The following is a 22,900-nucleotide window of genomic DNA, read 5'->3' as shown; positions in this document are numbered from 1 at the left end:
GGACGAAAGGTTTATTTAATTGGTCGCAACTGTAATAAATGCAACTTTTGGAGGGGATTCTTGTAATTTGCTTTTTACTAATTCCAGTAGCGATATCCGGTAGTTGAACGGTCATTCATCGTTTGGGCCCATCAGTTGAACGATCGAGATCGCTGGACTTTCTTCCCCCCATCATCCTATTTCACGGCCCTCCGCCGGTCCAGCGGGGCAGTCTCCGCCGGTACCAAGGGTAAATCCGGCAATAAATAATCATCTTGAAATTGAAGGGAACCGACGGGCGACGGCGACAGTTATGAGTTAACAGCCGAACTGGAGGAGTCCAAAGCCAGGTCAAATATTTTACTTTAAACTCCTACGCCGACCCAACGTGGGGACAACCGGATACCCCTGGAAGAGAAGCGAATGGCAGGCCACGTGCGTGGCCAAGAGTGGTGCCGAGTGGGATCAAGGATACCATTGGGCGCATAATTGGGTTCCAAAAGTTGGTTGGGTTCATTGAGCGGATTTTACAAGTGGAGCCGACGAAGGCAGACCATCTGCTTCTAGTCGACATCCGAAGGCTATTGAAAAAGTATGATATCTTTTAGATTGCGGATGTCTACCAAAAAGCAAATAAAGCTGCAGATTAGGTCGTTTTCTTTGCTATTCACCATTTTAGTAATTTTTTTTAGACTAAGCCATGTAACTATTCCTCCATTCCTAAGATGTATTTTCTCTCTAAACTTTCATGGCAATGCTCATACGGGATGAGTGGGTTGGAGAATAGGCCTACACTGCGCTACATTGTTTTTTACTTGAGCAACGACAGAAAACCCATCTCACCTCAGATAATTTTTTTTTTGGTATATCAACAGCTTACACTAGTCTCGCGTGAGCAATGCCATCTGAATTAAAGGACAAAATACTCCACAAAAATGGAAAAATAACTACAAAGTAGATCTATAGAATATCTCTATAATGATGACCAACAAAAATGACGAGCTAATCAGCAGTTCTATTCGTCTCTTGGGACACATGCACAATCTGGAAGATATCACACTTTTTTAGTAGCCGTCAAATGTCTTTTAAAAGTGGGTGATCGAGCACCTCCGGCTTCTTATGTAGAATTCATTTTATCTCCTTCAAAACTCATCCCATGTAGGAACTCTCTCCAGAGTTTCATCCCAAAAATTGATAACTCAAAGATGCAAGCGTTCTTTCGCTGTAATCAGCCTGGACTCATTATCTTTGATCACAAAAGCAACATCCCTATGTCCACCGCTATTTGAAGCCGGAGGGGTGGGGGCTCCCGGGATGCGAGGACACACGCCCATATGGTTCAAAACCGAGATAAAGTCCCGTTCTTGGAGGGTCCCAGCGGCGGCGTTGTCGTTGTTCTTTCCGTTTCTTCCCCTCTCTCTCGCCCTCCGTCTCCAAACTCTCCCACAGTCACGCTCTCTCTTCTCTCTTCTCTTCTCTTTTCTTTTCTCTTTCTTTACACTTTCTCTTTTTTCTTTTTCTTTTCTTAAAGGCTTTTTGTACCCGAGCTTCTGATCTCCGGGCTGGAGCAACCGGTTTCCTCTCTCTCTCCCGCTCGTTCCCGTCTGTCCTCTTAGTTTTCCTCTTTTCTTTTCCTTTTGTATGTATTTTTTTGGGAAGGGAATGGAGGAGAGGTAGTGGGAGCTAGGGTTTCTACGTCCGACTGGTTCAGCCGGTAAGCTCCAGATCTGTTTAGTTTTCGATGATTTGTTGTTCGATTTTATCGTTGTGGCTGGTGCATTGGCTTCGGGATGCAGCTAGTTTAGCCCTTCGATTCGCGTTTTCGGAGGATTTTAGCTGTGGATTCGGATGGGTTTCGCCGAACCGAAGTCGTCTTTGTGAATCTTTTTGTTCTTTCTGTGGGGAAAGTGTTGTCAGCGACCCGCACCGGAACCCACTCACACCGGCGCCGCCACCGACGTCGGACAAGCAAGGAGAGAAGCGAACGGATAAGCACTCTCTCGCTCCCTCGACACCGGACTCAAGGATCACCACTTCGCTTCCGCTACGAAGGGCAAAAGATTACCCCTGGTATCAGTAGGGTAAAACACTTGAGCACCGCAACGGATTATCAAAGATCAAAGGAAGAAGAAGGAAGAAAAATAGCAAAGCAAACACAAAGATGTAACGAGGTTCGGCTACAAGTAGCCTACGTCCTCCACCACTCCAAATCTCAATTAGGATGATCTGATTACAGAGATAGCACACGCCCGAACGATCACATGCGATCGATCTACAAGAGATTCACACAGAATTTTCTTTGCACAAGAAGTAGGATCCCAATCCTCTTCTTCTCTAGAACCCTAGCCTCACAAACAAGAGTCTCTCTCAAATATACGGCAAAAATCCTTACCCTAGGGCTCTCATGAGTCCTATATATAGTCTCAAGACCTTCAGATGATCATAGCCGTCGACACGCCAACAAAAACACCAAAAAAAGGAACTCATCCGTAAGATTTCCCGCGAGCTCGAGTCGACTCGGCTACAGTTCGAGTCGGCTCTGGCACGTCTGGACAACTCCCAGAATAACTGGCACGATCTCGGGTCGACTCGACTGTAGCTCGAGTCGACTCTGACAGTCCAGACAGAAACATGGTTTTTCGGCCTTTCTTCTCCCGGGTCGACTCGACGGACCTCGAGTCGACTCGACTGTTCCCGAGTCGACTCGACTGTAGCTCGAGTCGACTCCGACAGTCCGCCAGACAAAAACTATGCAGAATTTATTTTTCTTCAATTCTCTTCATCACCAATGGTCTCCACATACCCCAACAATCTCCCACTTGGAGACCTTGGGTATATCCTCTTGTTACTTGGTTCTCCTCTGTGCTCCCACTGAAACTGGATCATCCTAGTGAAATTGGTACGATGCCTCCTCAACGTCTTCAAGCGTGAAGACCAGCAGAAGCTGAACAACTCCTCAGCTTCTCCACCGTGACGACCTTCGTCAACATATCTGCAGGATTCTGACTTGTATGAATTTTCTCCAACTTGACAAGTCCCTGCTCGAGTAATGACCTCACGAAGTGGTACCGTATGTCAATATGCTTCGTCCTTGAATGGAAAGCTGAATTCTTCGCCAGATGAATTGCACTTTGACTATCTGAATATAACATGCAATCCTTCTGCTCCTTCCCAAACTCCTTCATCAAGCCTTGAAGCCATATTAGTTCCTTGCACGCCTCTGTGGCTGCCACATACTCTGCCTCCGTAGTCGACAATGCAACAACTGGTTGTAACCTGGAAATCCAACTGACGGCTCCACTGCCCAAGGTGAACAAGTACCCTGTCGTGCTCCTCCTGCCGTCCAAGTCTCCTGCCATGTCTGAGTCCACAGAGCCCTGTAACCGGATCTCAGAACCTCCATAGCACAATGACATGTGCTCAGTGCCTCTCAGATACCTCAGTATCCATTTGACCGCGCGCCAATGCTCCAAGCCTGGGCAGCTCATAAAGCGACTCACAACTCCCACTGCTTGAGCAATGTCTGGTCTCGTACACACCATAGCGTACATCAAGCTCCCCACTGCCGATGCATACGGAATTTTTGACATATTGAGCTCCTCCACCCGCGTCTTCGGACTTTGCCCTTTTGAAAGCTTAAAGTGGGCACCCAGCGGTGTGCCAACAGGTTTGGCACCCTCCATGCAGAATCTCCTGAGTACTCGGCTGATGTACTCCGCCTGAGATAGTCTGAGGATATGTTTAGACCTATCTCTGCTGATCCGCATCCCAAGGATCTGTTTCGCTGCTCTTAGATCCTTCATTGCAAATTTTCTTGACAGCTTTAGCTTCAATTTTGCAATCTCATGCATGCTAGCTCCTGCAACTAACATGTCATCAACATACAATAGCAAGATAATGTAAGATGTACCGAAGTCCCGAAAGTAGCAACAGTGATCCTCCTGACATCTTCTGTATCCTATCTCAAGCATGTAACTATCGAACTTGAGATACCATTGTCTGGGTGCCTGTTTCAAACCATAGAGGCTTTTCTTTAATTTGCAGACTAAGTCACCCGTGCCAGCTGCAATGTATCCCTCCGGCTGCTGCATATATATCTCCTCATCGAGATCTCCGTGGAGAAAGGCCGTCTTCACATCAAGCTGCTCTAAGTGAAGATCCTCTACTGCCACCATGCTCAGCACCGCTCGAATAGAACTCATCTTGACTACAGGAGAAAAAATCTCTGTGAAGTCGATACCTGCTCTCTGCTGAAATCCTTTTACAACCAGCCTGGCCTTGTACCGCTTCTTCCCATCCTGCTCTTCCTTCAGCCTGTAAACCCATTTGTTTGACAGTGCTTTCTTCCCCTTGGGCAGATCCACCAAATCCCATGTTTGATTCTGCTCCAATGACTTCATCTCATCATCCATGGCCAACTCCCACTCCTTCCTGGTATCAACCTCCAATGCTTCCGTAAAGCATTCAGGTTCGCCATTATCTGTGAGCAGCAAATAACTAAGAGTCCCATCATACCTTTGAGGAGGCTTCCCATGAGTACTACGAGTGGACCTTCTTAGTTGTGGAGGGGGTGCCAATGCTTCAGGTTCTTGCTCTGACTGAGTCTTCTGATCAGAATTTGCAGACTCCTCTTCAGGATCCACAAAACACGGCTCAACAGGTTTTGTTTCTGATTCATAGCTCTGCTGCATTTTCTCATTGAATACCACATCATTACTACGAATGATCTTCCTGTGTTCGGGATCCCACAGCCGGTACCCAAACAATTGACCTCCGTATCCAACGAAAATGCACTTCTTTGATTTGGCGTCTAGTTTGCTTCTTTCACTGGAATCAACATGGACATAACTGGTACAACCGAATACTCGTAAGTGCGCCAAATCAATCTTCTTCGCTGTCCATGCTTCCTCAGGAATCCCAAATTCAAGTTTCTTTGATGGCCCTCTGTTGATCAAGTAGGCAGCAGTGTTAACTGCTTCCGCCCGAAACCGTTGTGGCAATCCAGCATGTATCCTCATGCTCCTGGCACGATCATTAATTGTTCTGTTCATCCTTTCAGCAACTCCATTTTGTTGTGGTGTCCCTGGAACTGTCCTCTGCCTGACGATCCCAGCATCTGCACAGTAGTCCTCAAACTCCCTGCTACAATACTCACCACCGTTGTCCGATCTCAGGCATTTCAACCTCCTTCCTGTCTCGAGTTCTACCATCGCCTGCCATCTCCTGAAGACCCCAAATACCTCTGACTTGTGCTTCAAGAAGAACACCCAAAGCTTCCTGGTAGCATCATCAATAAAAGTAACATAGTACTGAGATCCACCAATGGAAGAAACTGGTGCAGGCCCCCACACGTCCGTGTGCACGAGATCTAGCTTTTCTTGCTTCCGAGGTTTTCCTTCTTTGTTGAATGAAACACGCTTTTGCTTTCCGAGAACACAATCCTCACAGAAGTCCATCTCAACACTTCTGAGACCCTGCAGCTTTCCCAACTGGTGCATCACCTCCAGTCCCTGATAACTCATGTGCCCAAGTCTGCAATGCCATAACTTGGCGTCCACATCTGCTGCAGCAACTCCAATAGAGTTCTCCGTGCCGTTGGCGACATAAAGTGTCCCAACCTTCTTGCCACTAGCCACCGTCAACGAGCCCCTGGATATCTTCCACTGATCAGCTGTGAAAATAGTCTTGTACCCCTGGCTCGCCAACTGTCCAACAGAAATCAGATTCCTCTGCAGTTGAGGCACGTGCCGTACGTCCTCAAGCTCAAGTGAAGATCCAGAAATCAACTTCACTTCCGCGCTTCCCCTTCCTTGTATGGTGCAAGGCTCTCCATCCCCTAGGTAGACTTTGCCGAAGTCTCCCTTCTCATATCCTCCAAGAAGCTTCCGTTGGGATGTAGCATGGAAAGACGCGCCCGAGTCTATCACCCAAGACTCGTCACAGGTAGATAAAGATAGAACGAGGGCATCCATATCACCGTCTTCAGCAAGATTTGCCAGATCCTTGCTGACTCCTTCGGTGTGATCGCCTTGCTTCCCTTTAGGAGATTTGCAGTCCCTCCTAAAGTGCCCCGTTTTTCCGCAGTTCCAGCACTTCACTCCCTTGTTCTGAGGTGCTCGAGACCTGCTGGATCTCGACTTCGAGTCGCTTCGAAATCGACCGTCCTTCTTTTGTCTTCCCCGGTCAGAGGTGTTTAGTACACTTCCAGACGACTCCGTAGCTCCAGAAGATTTCCTTCTTGCTTCTTCACTTAGAAGCACTCTCACAACGTCATCAAAGATCAACTTCCCCGTCGCCGAAGAGTTGCTCACCGCCATCACCAGGCCCTCCCAGCTATCAGGCAATCCGGAGAGGATTAGCAATGCCCGAATCTCATCGTCAAAACTAATCTCCACTGACTCCAACTGGGCCGTGAGTCCATTGAATTCGTTGAGGTATTCAGCTATGCTGCCGCCATTTTTCATACGAAGATTAAACAACCTCTTCATGAGAAATACCTTGTTTGATGCTGAGGGTTTCTCGTACATCCGCGACAATGTTGCCATCAACTCCATCGTCGTCTTCTCGTTTTTGATGTTGAATGCCACTTGGGATGCAAGTGACAATCTAATGGTGCCGAGCGTCTTCCGATCGAGGACCTCCCAGTCTTCATCGGACATCTTCTCTGGTTTCTTTGCTCTACCTTCAAGAGGTAAATAGAGATCCTTCTGGTAAAGGTAATCCTCTATTTGCATCTTCCAAAACCCGAAGTTCGTGCCATTGAACTTCTCAATTCGCACCTTTCCTTCATCCGCCATCGCAGAAAACCAATAGCTCTGATACCACTTGTTGTCAGCGACCCGCACCGGAACCCACTCACACCGGCGCCGCCACCGACGTCGGACAAGCAAGGAGAGAAGCGAACGGATAAGCACTCTCTCGCTTCCTCGACACCGGACTCAAGGATCACCACTTCGCTTCCGCTACGAAGGGCAAAAGATTACCCCTGGTATCAGTAGGGTAAAACACTTGAGCACCGCAACGGATTATCAAAGATCAAAGGAAGAAGAAGGAAGAAAAATAGCAAAGCAAACACAAAGATGTAACGAGGTTCGGCTACAAGTAGCCTACGTCCTCCACCGCTCCAAATCTCAATTAGGATGATCTGATTACAGAGATAGCACACGCCCGAACGATCACATGCGATCGATCTACAAGAGATTCACACAGAATTTCCTTTGCACAAGAAGTAGGATCCCAATCCTCTTCTTCTCTAGAACCTTAGCCTCACAAACAAGAGTCTCTCTTAAATATACGGCAAAAACCCTTACCCTAGGGCTCTCATAAGTCCTATATATAGTCTCAAGACCTTCAGATGATCATAGCCGTCGAAACGCCAACAAAAACACCAAAAAAAGGAACTCATCCGTAAGATTTCCCGCGAGCTCGAGTCGACTCGGCTACAGTTCGAGTCGGCTCTGGCACGTCTGGACAACTCCCAGAATAACTGGCACGATCTCGGGTCGACTCGACTGTAGCTCGAGTCGACTCGATGATGCTTCGAGTCGACTCGACTGTAGCTCGAGTCGACTCTGACAGTCCAGACAGAAACATGGTTTTTCGGTCTTTCTTCTCCCGGGTCGACTCGACGGACCTCGAGTCGACTCGACTGTTCCCGAGTCGACTCGACTGTAGCTCGAGTCGACTCCGACAGTCCGCCAGACAAAAACTATGCAGAATTTATTCTCCTTCAATTCTCTTCATCACCAATGGTCTCCACATACCCCAACAGAAAGGTCTGTCGGGGCCATGGTTTTCGTCTTTGAAAAGGTCTCTTTTGGTGTTTAGTGGCTTCTTGGTTGAATACCATCGTATCGGTGTTAGGGTTAGGTTAGGGTTTTGATGAGTATCGTGAAGGCTTTAATGTTTTATTAGTTTGCACATTCTTCTTGGAGGGTTTAGTTTAGATGTTGTTAGCGGATTTTGGATGGAATGCGACATGCATTAATTTTGAAGTTTTTCTTGAATTCATACTGAACTACGAGGTATCGTGGATTTGCTGCTCGGATCTCGCTTATATCTAGATCGTCACCGGATCCTTCGTTTTGTAATCTCGAGTGAATAGTTACAGCTAATGACGCGCTCAGAATGTTGAATTGAACTGCTATATACATATTGTCTAGATTATCTTTTGGCATTTAACGGTACACATCTAGAATTCATTAGATTGGTGTTGATATTGGTGTTTGATTATGCTGGCTGCTGTAGTCCAGTGCACTAATCTGGGTTGTTGCAGGTTCTGTGATCCAAGATTCGGGGGTGTGGGATCTTGGATTTTTTTCCAATGGGGAAATCACCTGGGAAATGGATCAAGACACTTTTTTCTGGGAAGAAATCGGCTAGATCTCATGCAACAAATGGAACGGATGCTTTGGTATGCCTTTGTTTTTATCTGCATTTTGTTCATACGTACTGCTTTTGTTCATTTATTTCATTTAGAAGATGTTTGGTGTTGTATTTGCGGATGATTGAAACAAATTCGCATGGATTGAGTAGCTGTTGCATCTTGATTCATGCTCCCTTCTTTATTTTGTCAATGCCTGATTACTGCTTTTCAGGGGATAGCTTTACAAGGGGGACATACACGAACATTGCCATTATTTTGACCTTTTTCTATTACAAAAAGGTGGATCCAGAAAGTTAACAGTGATTGCATGCCTAAAACATCTTGGCAGTTTATGTTTAATTAACAGTGTTTTAATTAACACTGTTTCAGTATTTGTTAAAAGTTCGACAATTCCAAATTTTAATCTTAACTGCTTATTTACAAGATCAACAATTTATCCTTGCCATATTTCTTGAATGAGTTGTGCTTGGAAATTTTTATAAAAAAACTTTTTAGTTGATTTTAAGTTTAGGAACATATGTGATGAAGAGCAAAATTGAAAACATTCATTCAGCCAATCACACCCACAACTTGCATATCAACATATTGAGAACTTGCATACTTCCATATGTCGAAGTGATGTGCAGGAAGATAAAAAACTTCTCACTTAAAAAGAAAAAAGAAGATGAAAGAAAGTAAATGTAGAATAATGAAATGAATATAATTACCTACATTGTGCCATGGAAGTTACTCTGATTTTCTCTGTTTACAACATTACATGCGAAGTAAGGATTAGTTAGTGAACTTGTGATCATCTAATAGATATGTTAAATGAAGAAGAGAAACAAATACAGCATTAGCTGTCCTGTTTTGTAGAACATTTTATGACTAGGCAGAAAGAATAATATGCTTCTTTTTTAATTTTTTTTTAATACACGAACATGTTTGAAACTTTATGCTGAGCAACAAGTCTTATAATCCAGGACCTTGTAACCTAAGGGACTGGTATGCTAAAGAACTTATCTCTTTTTGTTTCTTCAAATCTCAATTGCCTGTCAGAAGCATGTAAGTTACACATGTACAAATTAACTGCTATATTCTGTCTGTATTTCGCTTAATGCACACTGTCTTGCATGTCGGTTACAGTTTCTTTTGCTCTTTGAATAGTGTAAAAGCTACATTCTTGTGAGGGTACTCCGTGGCAACCTTATACATCAAATCATAATATCTTTCCTACCCGAGTTAACATTTTAAGCCTGGGAGGCCTATTTATCTTTCATATTTCAGTTGCAGAAATCTGGAACGGATAAAGGTTATAGTGGAGGAAAAGGACCTCCTGCATTGGCTGGTAATTCTCCAGTAATTTCTGAACCAGTACTTGTCAGCACCGGCAATAATGAAATTATCCCAAATTTAGAAAAGGGAACACCTTCCACTTTAGTTGGTGATGGAGTAGCGCTTTCTGCAACAAGTCAGGATGCAGAGAAACAGGAATCTGCCAGATACGAGGCATTGAATGATCCTGCAAAACTGAGAGAAGAGCAAGCTGCTATAAAGGCACAGGCAGCTTTTCGGGCTTATCTGGTATTTTTCCTGTTGGAACTGTTTTTTCTGTTGAAAATATAGTAGGAGTTTTGTAGGTTTTCATTTTGTCACCCTGCTTGAAAATCTGTATTGCATAATAATATCTGCAATTCTATTATCTGCAACTTTGTCTCCAGTACTATATGTTACTAGGTTTCTTACCCTATTCTTGATCTCTCTCACTCAAATGCATTTGTATATCAAATGTAACAATATTGAATTCTGTGGTGACAAGTATTTCCTGCAACAATCACTCTTCTTCCTTCTATATATGATTTGTGGGATAAGTGAACCGATAGTTAACTTGGTAGAATTGGCTTGAGCGATAGTGTGATAATTGTGCCTGTGGATGCAGGTATTTCTTTGAGCTTTCTTTAACTAGGTCCATTTCTACATTGACTGTGCATTCTGTATGCTGGTTATTCTGTGCTGATGTTGGTACCTCTTTTTTTGCAGGCACGTCGGGCATTTCATGCGCTAAAAGGTATTATTAGTCTCCAGGCCCTAATTCGTGGGCATCTGGTAAGGAGACAAGCTGTTGCAACCCTACGTGCTTGGCAGGGTATTGTAAAGTTGCAAGCTGTGGTTCGTGGCCAAAGAGTTAGGTTTTCTAGTATCGGATTTAAAATACATACAAAGCTTGCTCAAGGAAATGCTGCGGTAACTACCATAATCTGGGGGGTTAGTCATAGTATAAATTCTTTCAGTGGGCATAATCTGATTTTGCCCTTGCATTTCTTTTCTGTTATCCAAACTTCCTGCTTGTTGATTTTGATAGCACATGCTACATAAAAGTAACAGAAAGTAAAGGGAAATATTCAGAGTCCCATGTTGCTTTTTCACAGCATAAGTCAAACTAACAGGACCTTGAATCATTGGGTTAGTGTTAAAACTGGTTCTATCAGTAACCATGACCTGATTTTTTCTTTATAATCCATTCTTCCATTTGTTCCCTCGCTTGTTAATTTTGACGGTGTCGTATGCAGAAAGCAACAACAGCATGCCTCCTTTAATTCTAGAATCAGTCAAACTACTGGGTCATATCTGAATTTGGTAAAAGTGAAGAAAGAGATGCTGGATCTCATATATGAAGGAACTAAAAGCAGTGTAGAAGAAAGAAACCTGCATTTTTATTTCCAAAAACTGTTTTGATGTTGAGAATGGAAGGAGGCAAACATTTCTTGTGTTTGCATTTTTATTTACATTTCTTGTGTTTGCTTAATTGGACGGGAGGCGAACATATGAACACGTGTAGATCTGGATGGAATGTAAATACAAGAAGGATCACTAAAACGTACTCAGAAGGGTTTACGGTGTTGGACCTCCAATTTTTAAGTATTGGAGTTAATGGAAATGGTCATAAATTAGATGATGATCGATCTTTCTGTAATTTTGTAATGCATGACAGCTAGCTGCCAAGGTTATCTGCATGTGTGGCTATCTGTTATCTTAGGTCTAATTGGTTTATATTGGAGCTAAAAATAAGGTTTCAGAGGAGCTGCTTTTATGCTTCCTCTTTTTTTGAGTTGGACTAGTATTTTACTGTTTTCTTGTCCTTTTTGGCTACAGATCAGATTTTTGGCAGAGTTCAACAGCCATCAGAATTACATGTTATAGACTGATTTAGGTTTCATTCAAATATAGGGTGCGGTGAAGATCCATATATTATATTATGAACAATAAGCTACTGGAGAACATTTTTTGCTGAAAATTAGTTTTGGATTTTGAAATTTTTCCTTCTGTTTAGTCTGCTTCTGTTTAAAGTACACCGCATCCAAAGTGCACTCCTTTGTTTTCTTTTATCCTTTTCTTTTTTGTGGGTAGGCATGTTGGTATTTTCTCTGTTATTTATTATTCTCAAATTCATTCTCTTTGGTAACTGGATCCATTCTAATTTTGTTCTACCCTCTTGGTTTTAATATTCAAGATTCTATTTCTAAAAACTTCACTTTTAACTTTCGAGCCATAATGAACTTCTGGATTTTTCTTTTTCTTTAATCAGAATGTGTTTATGTATCTCTTCCTTGGAACATAAATTTTTAAACTATATCTAAGGACTTTTCGCCTTATACCAAGTGATTGATATAGTCTAGTTCATTTCATTTTTCCTTAATAACACTTTCTACATTTCTTTTCAGGATGCTAAACCCTTGGATTCTTGGAAGGAGAAACTCTTGACGAATGCATTTTTTCGCGAGGCAGGTTCAGCTGTGTCACTCAGTCAATTTCAGTAATGGAATCCATCGTATACCAGAACAAAACTCTGTATATCTAGGCAATGCAAATTCTCTTAATTCAATGTTCTTTTGTTTTCCTTGAGTTTGATGGTTTGTGATTATGCTATATGACATAAATTTGTGAAGGATCTTCCAGGATGTTTTAATACTCCTTTCTGTTGAACTGACATTTTATTCATTTCTCTGGATAGTTTTTCTTTTGCCTGTTCTTACTCTTCTTTCATCTCCCTTAGCTTCTTTCTTCATCGCATATTGCAAAGCCTCTACAAATACAGTATGATCAAGGGGACCCCAATTCAGTCTTCAGCTGGTTGGAGAGATGGACATCCACTCATTTTCGGAAGCTGCTTGAATGGCCAAAAAAGGCTACTGATGCAAAATCTCATACAAGAAGGTGCAGTTATGCTATGGAAACCGAATCAGGCAGATCAAAGCGCAGTGTTCGGAAGAACTCTGCCGTGAATGTTGACCCTGCTCAAACCAATGTCACATCTGAACCTGAGAAAACAAAATGCAACCTGAGAAAAGTCTCTGGCTCTCCTGCTGACTCAGTACAAGATCGTCCACAGACTGAGATTGAAAAGGTCAAGCGTAATCTAAGAAGGGTATCTAATTCCATCACAGAGGCTTCTGATCGTCTAGAGGTTGAAACTGAGAAACCAATTCGGAATGTGAGAAAGGTGTCAAGCTCCCCTTTTGATGTTCCAGACCAAGGCCTTGAGAAAGGAGTTATTCCGACTCCTGAGACCAAGCCTGAGGTGGAAACTGTCTCCAAATCTGCAGTAATGGAGGGACCTGCTGATGCATTGCCTGATGACTCTTCTGCAACTGAATTGCATCAATTGCAGAGAATTGACAATGAAGAGAAAGCTTTGGTGGTGAATGGGGAGTTAAGCTCCATGGAAGAACGACCTTGCCTCGAGAGTCAGAAAACCAAGAAGGGAAGGTCTTCTTTCTCAGCAAGATCAGAATATGCGGAAAATGGTTTACAGAACACTCCAGTCTTGCCAAGCTATATGGCGACTACTGAATCTTCAAAGGCGAAATTCCGGGGACAGATTTCGCCAAGGTTTGGCTCAGATTCAGTTGACAAAAATGTTGACAAAAATGGCATCTCTCGTCGTCATTCTCTGCCATCTTCTACCAATGGCAAGTTGAGTTCACCACGAACACAGATACTATTTCCAGCTAATGGCAAGTGGGCCAATAGAAGTTTCTTTTCATCTAGAGATGGAAATGGTATGAACTTGAAAATTCCTTTTTTTCTTTTCTTTTCTTTTCTTTTTCGGTTAACCTGTTATTACTTGGAATTATTCGTGCTTTTCGGTTCTTCTGTTTGCTTCTTTTTGCTGATTCATCTGTTGTTGGGACTTATTCTAGAAATTAAAAGTCCTCTATCTTGTTTATCAATCATCTGATCTTTATAAATGACTTTCGGTCTTTTTCGGCATGCTACTTTTGTAGAGTTTTTATTTTTAATAAAATCACTGCAGGAAAGTCTAAGACATAGTTGTGGACCAAGAGGCTTATAAAAATGTTTAGGAAACGAGTTACATGATAATGCTAGCTATATTTGATTGGTACTATATGCATATTTAAATCTATGTTATATTGCATGTCAGGGTGTAAGTGTGTGTCTAAGCATTGGATCCTTTTAATATATAGAATTTCTTGTAAGCCATGTCTTGAGTGCAAGACCAATCTTCATATTTAAGTGCGGAGTGTGGGTACTCCAGGCTAAATTGAAGGGTCCAAGTAACATACATTTATAGGGATTTATTAAAGCAAATATAACAGTAAGTATCTACTATGCCACCATATCATGGTTAGTATGATCATGTGAGGATATAGGATGACTGCATGGTTCTCTATTGTGAATTTCTTTTATTAAGATTCTGTTTGGAAAACATAAATCCGATTCACCTTCAAAGATGTGAACTATGGGACACGTATCAGTTGTCTTTGACTTCAAGGGGTCTTTAGTTTATAGGAACCTGTGATGTCAACTAATTTGATCTTCAGTTATATTTCTCAGATGGAGATATATAGAGGTAGGATTCTGTAGAGCGAACCACATATAAATTGGGAGTTCATTGATGAAAAAGGGACTGGGGACATGTTGAAGCCAGTTCAGTTGCAATTCCTGGGAAATTTGTGATATCAGTAATATTATGCTTCTTGTTTTAATTGACAGCAGCAAAAATGGTTTTGATTGCAGTACTGAGAAAGTCAATTTTCTCAATTAATAGGTGTACTTTTGGGGTGTTAACTGTGCTTGGATGTGTTCAGTATGCTCTTGCCAGAGATTGTGTACTATGAATGAGTAAGTATGTATTTCAATCCTGAGGATACGACTCTTGCTTTAAATAACTTTTGACAATATCCATGAAATAATTCAACTGCTTTCATGATGTAGGTTGTAGTATTAGATTCTTGAGGATATTTTTTTAAACTTAGGCATGCTTGATAAAGCAGATAACTCTAGCAGGACTATATGATATTCAGCATGTCCGCTAACCTATGAGAAAATATTGTGGCCAAACGGCAAAATATTGATGCCAAAGGGTTTGAAGTATTGAACAATAAATGGAGACAAACTACGATGAGCATTATTAAGGTTAATCAGACAGGTGTGAAGTCAGTAATGATAGAGCAGAATGATTACACGAGAAAAATCTTTGTAGTAGGGTGAAAGAATAATTTGTAGTATGATCATATGCATCAAAGATCATTGGAGCCCCTAATTTGTGAAGGTTATATATATACATACATGCATGCATGCATGGATAGATGGATGCATGTATGTATGTATGGATCAGGAAAGTGAAGAGGAATGCCTAAAACATACGGGAAAGTTTTGAGTAAAGATTTGGAAATGAGTTGTTTTATTAGATGTTTCATCCCTTGATAGAAATGAATGATTAAGAAGAGCTCATAGAGCTGAACTTAAAGCTGGGCCTAATAGAAGGAAAAAGGTTTGTCTGCAACGTGAAATTCTTGTCCTTTATTTTATCACTGTTAGAAGAATATATTGTTATACACTTTAATGAGTTAGATGGATTTTGAATTTGCAGATGGCAAAAAGAAGTTGGATGTATCATGTTCTTTGTAGGAATATAACTTTTGAATTGCAAGTCACATAGTATATTATGTTATTATGGTTGGTGATAAATGACACTCCTCCAACTTATTTATTGAAATTCTTTTGATGGTTAGTGACTCTCAAGATTGCAGACTTCTGATTAACGCCATATATACAATCTGTTAGCTCTTCATTTTACTGGACCTCCATTGAGTCATCTTATAATTTTATAATGATTTCAAGGTTTACGTGAACTCTGCTTGATTAACCTTGATTCTGTAGGCTGTCAGATGTGATGTGTTGCATTTTTAACAAGATCAATCTGAATTGCACGATAGTATATTATATTAAGATTATATTCTTCTTGGTTCTTTGCCTAAAGGAGCATATTACTTTTCATAGGGATTGTATGCAGAGGATGGTTTGCAATAGACAGATTTTTTGCTCGTCTAATCTATGGCATCAATTCCCCTTGCACAGATAAATCAATCTCAATATCACATTAGTTTTTAAGGATGTGCAGGAGCGTATTTGTTTGATTTTCTTGGAATCTTTTTGCTCTATCTAGTGTCAGAATAAATATTCCAATAAAAGCAGAGGCTAGAACATCCAGAAGAGCTGCTGGTTTGCAAGGGCAACTAGAGACTAGAAAGCAAACAGGAAAGATTCCCTAGAAGAGGAGTATATGAAAAGGGTAGAAGAAGATGACCATTATGGAGGACTTTGTTCATCTATGGGACACATTATAAGCTAACATCCCTCACAATTTGTGACATCATATTTTCCATTGGAAAAGCTATTTATATTTCCTTCTTTCTAGATTCTTTCTGAAAATGACATCAGCATTGCTAGCTCTCATGGTAGTAAAATTTGTTTATAATTTCCTGCAGTTTCCTTATTTTTACATTGTTGATGACTACAGAAAGGGCGCTTAGAGTAGAATGGAGACGGTGATGGAAGAATGGGAATTCAAATATGGCTTTGCACAAGATGTAAATGCTGAGATATCTGTGCACTTTTTGTCATTATTGTTTGTTTTGTGGTGTAAAGTTCTGTTGTCATCCCCAAATGGTTTGATGAATATCTGGAATATGGTGTGTTTGATGCCGTGTCTTATTGTTGGGTTCATGTGTGTTATGTATGTATAGCTAAAAGCCTTTCAGGTTTGGTTTGTATTTGTTCGAGCCTGCTAGATCTACTGTTAAATTTCTTCTGTAGTAGGACCACAAGTGAGAACTTGTTACTTGAATGCACTCATCTTATTTGGACATCTGGACATTCTATATCTTCATATTTAGTATTGTTTTAGACTCGAGAATCTGGACCGCTTACGTCTACCCTGTTGTAGCTGGTCGCACAGCTTTCCTGAACACTGATATTGTTCGGGCAATGACTTTGATCCTTATCTGACACGGTATCTGATTAGTTTCCACCTTTAAATTAAACCTGCATTATGCCGTTTCTCAATAAAAACGCACAGAAAACCTCACAGCTACCCGTTCATTTTTGCTTGGCAACTTGCTTATAGTCGAGTTTGGGCTCTTGAATATATAATTCTTTTACAGGGAGTGTGGCGTCTGTTGTTCTGCATATTCAAATTCGGGTTCTTGAATATTCTTAGAGGTATCACATGTATCTTCTTCATTGATAGAGTGGTGGCATACATCTTTAAATGGAATTTGGTTATATAATTATATTCCTGTTACTAACAGCCGGATGTTTTAGAGTTTATCTCAGTAAGTTGTTATCTTTGCGTTTTGTTTATTAAATCTGGACTCCACATCAAGTTGGCCTAATTAGTTAAGCTGCATATTCTAGTTACTTGGAGATTCAAAAAAAATGAGTCCTAGTTTGATTGGGCGCCTTGATAGCTTAGGAAATCCAAAATTATATATGAGGGCTCAGGCCCTTCCCTCTCATGAAGTAAATAGAACTGTTGTTCATAATACTCTGCATGGGGTGAGCAGAGAGAAGACCAATATGATCGGCGATCCCTAGTAAATCGTTCTGGGGTTCAGCTACAGGAACGGGGCTTGAGAGCGCTTCTGCTATTGCCAGTATAAGGTAGCACTCTCACCTTTATATATTTATGACTTCGCTTGATCATGAGATAACAATCCTTTGCACATCAGCGAATATGCTTGAAGGATGTTGTTAACTAACAAGAGATAGAGTATGGTGGGAAAAAAAAAGATTAAATTATCCTGCTAAGTTTGCGATCTGTTAGTGTAATGATACGAATCCCACAAAAAAACTATCTAGTTTTTTGACTAGATAATTTTAAGAAAAATTATGCTTTTGACTGGCAGCTTGCAGGCTGCCCTGATTATCTTTCTTCCTTTGTGGGTACGGTGGAAGGTCTGGTATCTCAAGCAAGAATACAGAAAAAAAATCTAGCTTGTAAGGAACGGAATCCTGGAATCCTGTAGAAGCGAACAGAGCTCAGAAGGTAATCCAGTTTCAGGGAAGAAATCCACATTAGTAGCTCTAGGGATATTCCGAGGATAATTTGGAATGTAATGAAACTTCTATTGGGAGAAGACTTTAAATATCATGACTAAATAATCTTGGCAGGGATATTTTCGCAAAGCCTTGTCCAACTCCATTCCACCTACCAAATCTAGCCCAAGTGACCAAGCCCTCATTAGTGCCTTTGTTTCAGGCAATGAATGATTTCTGATATATATATATATATATATATATATATATATATATATATATAACTCTCACCTCTACACGTGCAAACTCGAGTATATGTAATGGAAACTTTTAAAGTTTTTTTTTTTTGCTAAACCGGGCGATCTATACAACTCGTGTACGGATGCACTCAATAAAGTCAGAAAACAAAATATTACGGAGCTCCCGAGGCAACTCCCATCCCTTGTCCATAGGGTACTACTAGCATAGTTAGCCACATACATGGCCACACAATCCGCAGCCCCGTTGGCTTCTTTAAACACATGCTTCATTTGGACCACCCCTCCGTCCCTTATCATCATCCAGATATCACGGATCAAGGGATGGTCGGCAGCACCGACCCTTTGACCCCTCTGGATCCAACTAATGACCGTAGCCGAGTCACCCTCCAAAATGACTGAACTAGCTGAGAGCACATGCTGAGCGTGTCGAAGACCTGCCCATGCAGCTCTCAGCTCCGCTCTAGAAACCGTGCAGTCAAATAACTGACAGCCTCTCGACGCCACGATCCTGGAGTTCAGGTCCCTAATGACGAAACCCGCTCCATCCTTTGTGCCACCATCTAGCATCGACCCATCAAAATTGACCTTGAGAAAGCTTGGGGGTGGGGGCTTCCAGGTGAAAAACACCGTACGAGAAGCTGCTGAGGCAGAATGGGAACTCCAGATATCCCAAGCTATTAAAAGTTCTTCCAAGGAGGAAATACGACTAATCTCTGCTGCCTGCGCTCGGGCGCTCTCCGCCACGAGCCTTGGCGACATGCTCTGCTCGCCAAAGGTTCAAGCATTCCTTGCCAACCATATCTGGTATGCTATGCAGGTCGCTCTAACCGCCTCTTGGCGTGTCAATGGGTTGCTCGACCACCAACGGATGGTCCGTAAGAACTGGTCCCCCTGAGACCAACCCTCCCATAGCAGCCTCGCCGCACGCCACGCTGCCCTTGCCCATGTGCACTGAAACAGTGCATGGTCCACCGACTCATCGGCTCTGCATGCCCTGCACTTAGGGGGCATCCTCAAACCCTGTCCACTAAGTACTGTTCTCGTCGGAAGCCGATCCCATACGACCTTCCATAAGAACAGTGTGACCCTCGGATGGAGGCTTAGGCGTCAGACCCAGGCACACTCCGGACCTGGCTCATGCTCCGGCCGGAGCACTCAAGAGAGTGTTGGGAATTGTATGCTAAATGTCAATCGTCAGCATGTTGATGATTGAATTTTGTAAATGAACTGACAAATTAATAAAGTGTTATTTGGCATTATTCATCATTTCATCTTCAAATGAACTCTTATACGATGAAGTCCTTAGGACTTATGTTATGATAAAGGAGGATTTATCTTTGAGTCTTTAAACTGGTTCGCGACCAAATGATATGTTGTTACTGGGACGACAGCATTATCAAGATTAGGTCGTTGTGTGACATATACGTTGGTTGTCCTCTTAACCAAGGAGTGTGGAGACACTGGTATGCCACACAAGTGAAGTGTAGGAGTACATTTCACTGAACGTGACCAATTCCAAAACGCTCTACTGTCGAGAGATGTTCCGAGTGGATATGGGTATAAGTTTGGCCCTCTGACCTGAGACCGCAACCTGTGACTAGCAAGCAACTTATTGTACTTTGGTACTGGACTACCTGGATTTCTAATTCAGTGATGGAATGTCACTAGGTGCAGTCAAGTACTTGCGTAGTCAGTTGTGAGTCGAGATGGAATTGACCCCTCCTGAAAATAGGAGATAATGTCTTGTGATTAATTTAGCAAAACCTTGGCCAGGGTAATCCCAGTGAGAAGTCACGGGATATCTAAAGTTAATCACATCATGGATGTACTAATTATAGGGTTGACAGTGAGTTCTAAATTATCCTGGCATTAGGAGTCAAAGGGATTGAATTATACAGTAACCATAGTTCAGGGTTCTAGAATTTTGCTTCGCATATATTCGGCCTATCCGGATGTCGGGTACCATTGCTAGATGGTCACATCGATAAGTGTAGGAAGTCGTTCCTATACTACCGGCTTAGGTTCGAACCTATGAGGTCACACGCATAAAAGATTCCTGATTGATCAAGAAGGCTGATGAATGATTAAGAATCATTCAGGGGTAATTTGGTCAATTCGATTGGCAAATTATCTTATAAAATAATTAAAGTAATTATCGAAGGATTAATTAGTAATTAGATTGCTAATGAACTCAATTGGATTGAGTAATTAGACTAAGGATGAGCCAAATTGAATTAGATTCAATTATGGGCTCAATCAGGGTTTTTGACCTGATTGAATTAGGTCTGAATCAAGAGGACTTAAGTTGATCAAATTAAATTAGATTAAATTTGTGCTTAATTAGGGATTGACTTAATTGGATTAGGTTCAACCCATGGTAATTGGATCATTCTAATTGTTAGGATTAAATTAAATTAAATGGGTTTGATCTGAACCTGTTCGGATCTCGAAATCCACATATCACATATCCATGCATGGCGCCATAAATTGATTTTTAATATGATTAAAAATTAATTTAATTTATTTAATGATGCCATGGGACATGTGGCAACATCAAGGACCTCTTTTATCATTAGATGGGGTGACATGGATAGATAAATTCATAAAAAGAATTGGATAAGATCAAATTCTCTCTCTTCATGGCATATGTCATCTTTATTTTTATCTCACTTCCAATTAAGTTTAAATTTCGAATTTAATCACCAAAAAATCACCACGTGACCCTCTAAACTGATTGGGGGCATGGGAATTTCGAAATTGATAGAGGGAAGTGGTAACATGATGAATGGTTTAGATTAGATCAAGCTTCATCATGTAATGGCGCATTAACTTGAATTTTGAATTCAAAATTCAAAACCCCACAAAATCCTCCCCAAATATGGGATGGTTGGCATGAAGTTAGATGGGATAGCAACATTAAAAGACCTCCATTAGCTGATGGTCGAATTCAAGGAAAAAAGAGAGAAAAAGAAGGAAAAAAAGGAGAAAGAAAAGAGAGGAACCTTAGTTCATGCATGGAAAAATTCTGCATTCAATCTAGCCGATTTCTTCCTCCTCTAAGTCCATCACGCCATTAGGTTTAGGGGTCCCTGATAAGAGTCTTTAAATCAGATCTAAGTCCCCTTCAATCCCTCCAAACCTTTCCTTCAAGTTCTTCTAAGAAGGCGGATCAAAAGTTGATAGCGTTGGGAAAATCAAATTTCAGCCTCAAGAAATTCTGCGCAAGCTAGCACTTCCGCAGGATTGGATCTCTCCAGAAACTTCGCGTGTACTTCTCGTAGAGGCCATTCGTGTGCGTGGCTGCGAAGTCAAGGATCAGATCCACAACTTTCATCCATCATAAAAGGTATTAATCTAGCATTAATCATTTATTATGGTGTCAAGATGTAGGTCCGATTCTCCGAGGTTTTACCCTCTTTTGGGGCTCCTCACGGAGATATCTCCAAAATCCATTCGATGGATATTCGGAGATTAATTGAAACAGAGTTCTTAAGTTTCAGATCTGATAGTTAATCACGCATGAAAGTTTTAGCATAATTGTTTAAACGATTTCGGTATAATCCTTTGTGTTCTTAAGGTGCTGATTTCTAGATTTGATCTTGTAAGCATGCATGAATTAAATTATTTGATTCGATTTTTTCGCTGCGTTTTTGTAACTTAAAAGAACTACGTATGGCTTGATCCTCCTTATGAAGGGGTACATAGGCAACCCGATCAGGTTCAGCCATGGTTTTCAAAAAAAAAAAAATTCAGCATGCTTAACACTGAAGAATCTAGGATTCACTTTCAGAGAGCTCCCCCACCCTCACTCCGGTCCTATACGACGTGCTCCACACCCGAGTATCCGGACCCGCATACCTCGAAATCGGAAGGGACCGAACCCTCTCGGTTAGGTGTGCCCCAAACATGTGACCCAACCTAGCCTCATTCCAAGCAGCCTTGCCCGGGACAAGGAGGTCGCAGACCCGCAGTCCCTCCACTGCCTCAATGTCAACCATAGTCGGCCAGAGTCTCAAGGGTAGGGCACCCACCTATGGTTCGCCAACTATATCAATACTCTGCCCATCGCCTATCAACCATCTAGTATTCTCCCCAACTGTGGGAAGGTATCTTGCGATCTCTCGCCACATAAATGAGCAGCGATGCCCACTGCGAATCGCCTCTGCAGTGCCCGTCTGGCCGTATCTGGTAGCCATGGTCTGACTCCAGAAACCCTGTGGCTCCAACGTGAATCGAGCTACATGTCAGACAATCAGCGCCTCGCGCCGCTCCACAAGAGACAACACACCGAGGCCACCCTCCCTAACTGGTAGGCAGATACTCTCCCATGCCACTAAATGCATCCCGTGACCCCCTCCATACGCCCCCTACAGGAAGCTCTGAAGTAGCCGCTCGATCCTCGTCTACGTGAAATCGTACTCCAAAAAGCTCGATATAATATAGTTATTATAGATAAAATATTAATATAAAAATTTTATGGGCCTATGTAAGGGAGAAAAGTCCAGTGCACAGTAATTTTCTTTCTTCTTCTCCAATCACTGTCACCCTTTTTTTTTCTAAAAAAAATACAAGCATAACCTCAGACTGGTATTTGCGTATATATGACAATGAAAAGGTTTTGAGGCTGACTTATGCAGACAGCCAAAAACCACAAGACGTTAGCATGTATCCATGTAAACAGAACGTATAGCTTCCACCTTTCTGAGAGAAAAGGAACCTTACCCACCCGTGTTTCCAAAAGAAAGTGCACCTCTCGCTTAAGAAAAATCAAAATAAAAATTCCACACCTGTTGAATCGCATGCTAGACTCTAGTGTTTTTAGTCACAGATTGAGATTGTTGCTAATTGAAATAGCCATCAAGTTCAGGATTATACTCCTTCCAATTTCTACTTAAATATGTTTCTTACAAAATAAATATCAAGGCTGTGAGAATGACCTGAACTATCCTATCAT

At 41.8% G+C, this 22,900-nt stretch overlaps 1 protein-coding gene across 8 annotated transcripts; it reads left to right on the top strand.

The window, feature by feature from the left end:
- Positions 1 to 1,014: 1,014 nt before the first annotated feature.
- Positions 1,015 to 16,517, top strand: LOC103696453 (protein IQ-DOMAIN 31-like). Of its 8 annotated transcripts, none has more exons than XR_015973350.2 (9): positions 1,210 to 1,693; positions 8,255 to 8,392; positions 9,632 to 9,692; positions 9,762 to 9,928; positions 10,385 to 10,588; positions 12,067 to 12,126; positions 12,399 to 13,404; positions 14,415 to 14,488; positions 16,170 to 16,517. XR_015973350.2 is itself a non-coding variant. In XM_088711099.2 (8 exons), exons 2-8 carry the CDS (start codon positions 8,367 to 8,369, stop codon positions 16,199 to 16,201), a joined length of 1,497 nt encoding a protein of 498 aa, XP_088567225.2. In that variant the 5' UTR covers positions 1,015 to 1,693; positions 8,255 to 8,366; the 3' UTR covers positions 16,202 to 16,517. The 8 variants fall into 8 exon arrangements, 5 of the variants coding, with proteins under 5 accessions (XP_088567225.2, XP_008776311.3, XP_088567215.2 ...); XR_015973352.2 differs by having other exon boundaries at positions 1,251 to 1,693; positions 9,638 to 9,692; XM_088711099.2 differs by lacking the exon at positions 14,415 to 14,488 and having other exon boundaries at positions 1,015 to 1,693; positions 9,821 to 9,928.
- The last annotated feature ends 6,383 nt before the right edge of the window (positions 16,518 to 22,900 follow it).

This window comes from Phoenix dactylifera, chromosome 1 (genome assembly GCF_051530095.1).
Source record: "Phoenix dactylifera cultivar Ajwa chromosome 1, Ajwa_hap1_PhDact_Kaust_v1.1, whole genome shotgun sequence".
Lineage (NCBI taxonomy): Eukaryota > Viridiplantae > Streptophyta > Magnoliopsida > Arecales > Arecaceae > Phoenix > Phoenix dactylifera.
The sequence above is the reverse complement of the archived record's forward strand: the minus strand, read 5'-3'. Positions and strand labels throughout refer to the sequence as shown.

Excerpts from the sequence above, each read along its gene's own strand:
- LOC103696453 (XM_008778089.6), top strand. The coding sequence starts at position 8,303 with ATGGGGAAATCACCTGGGAAATGGATCAAGACACTTTTTTCTGGGAAG. Across the intron at positions 9,929-10,384 it reads CAGCTTTTCGGGCTTATCTG|GCACGTCGGGCATTTCATGC; the intron begins GTATTTTTCCTG and ends CTTTTTTTGCAG. Across the intron at positions 12,127-12,398 it reads CGAATGCATTTTTTCGCGAG|CTTCTTTCTTCATCGCATAT; the intron begins GCAGGTTCAGCT and ends CATCTCCCTTAG.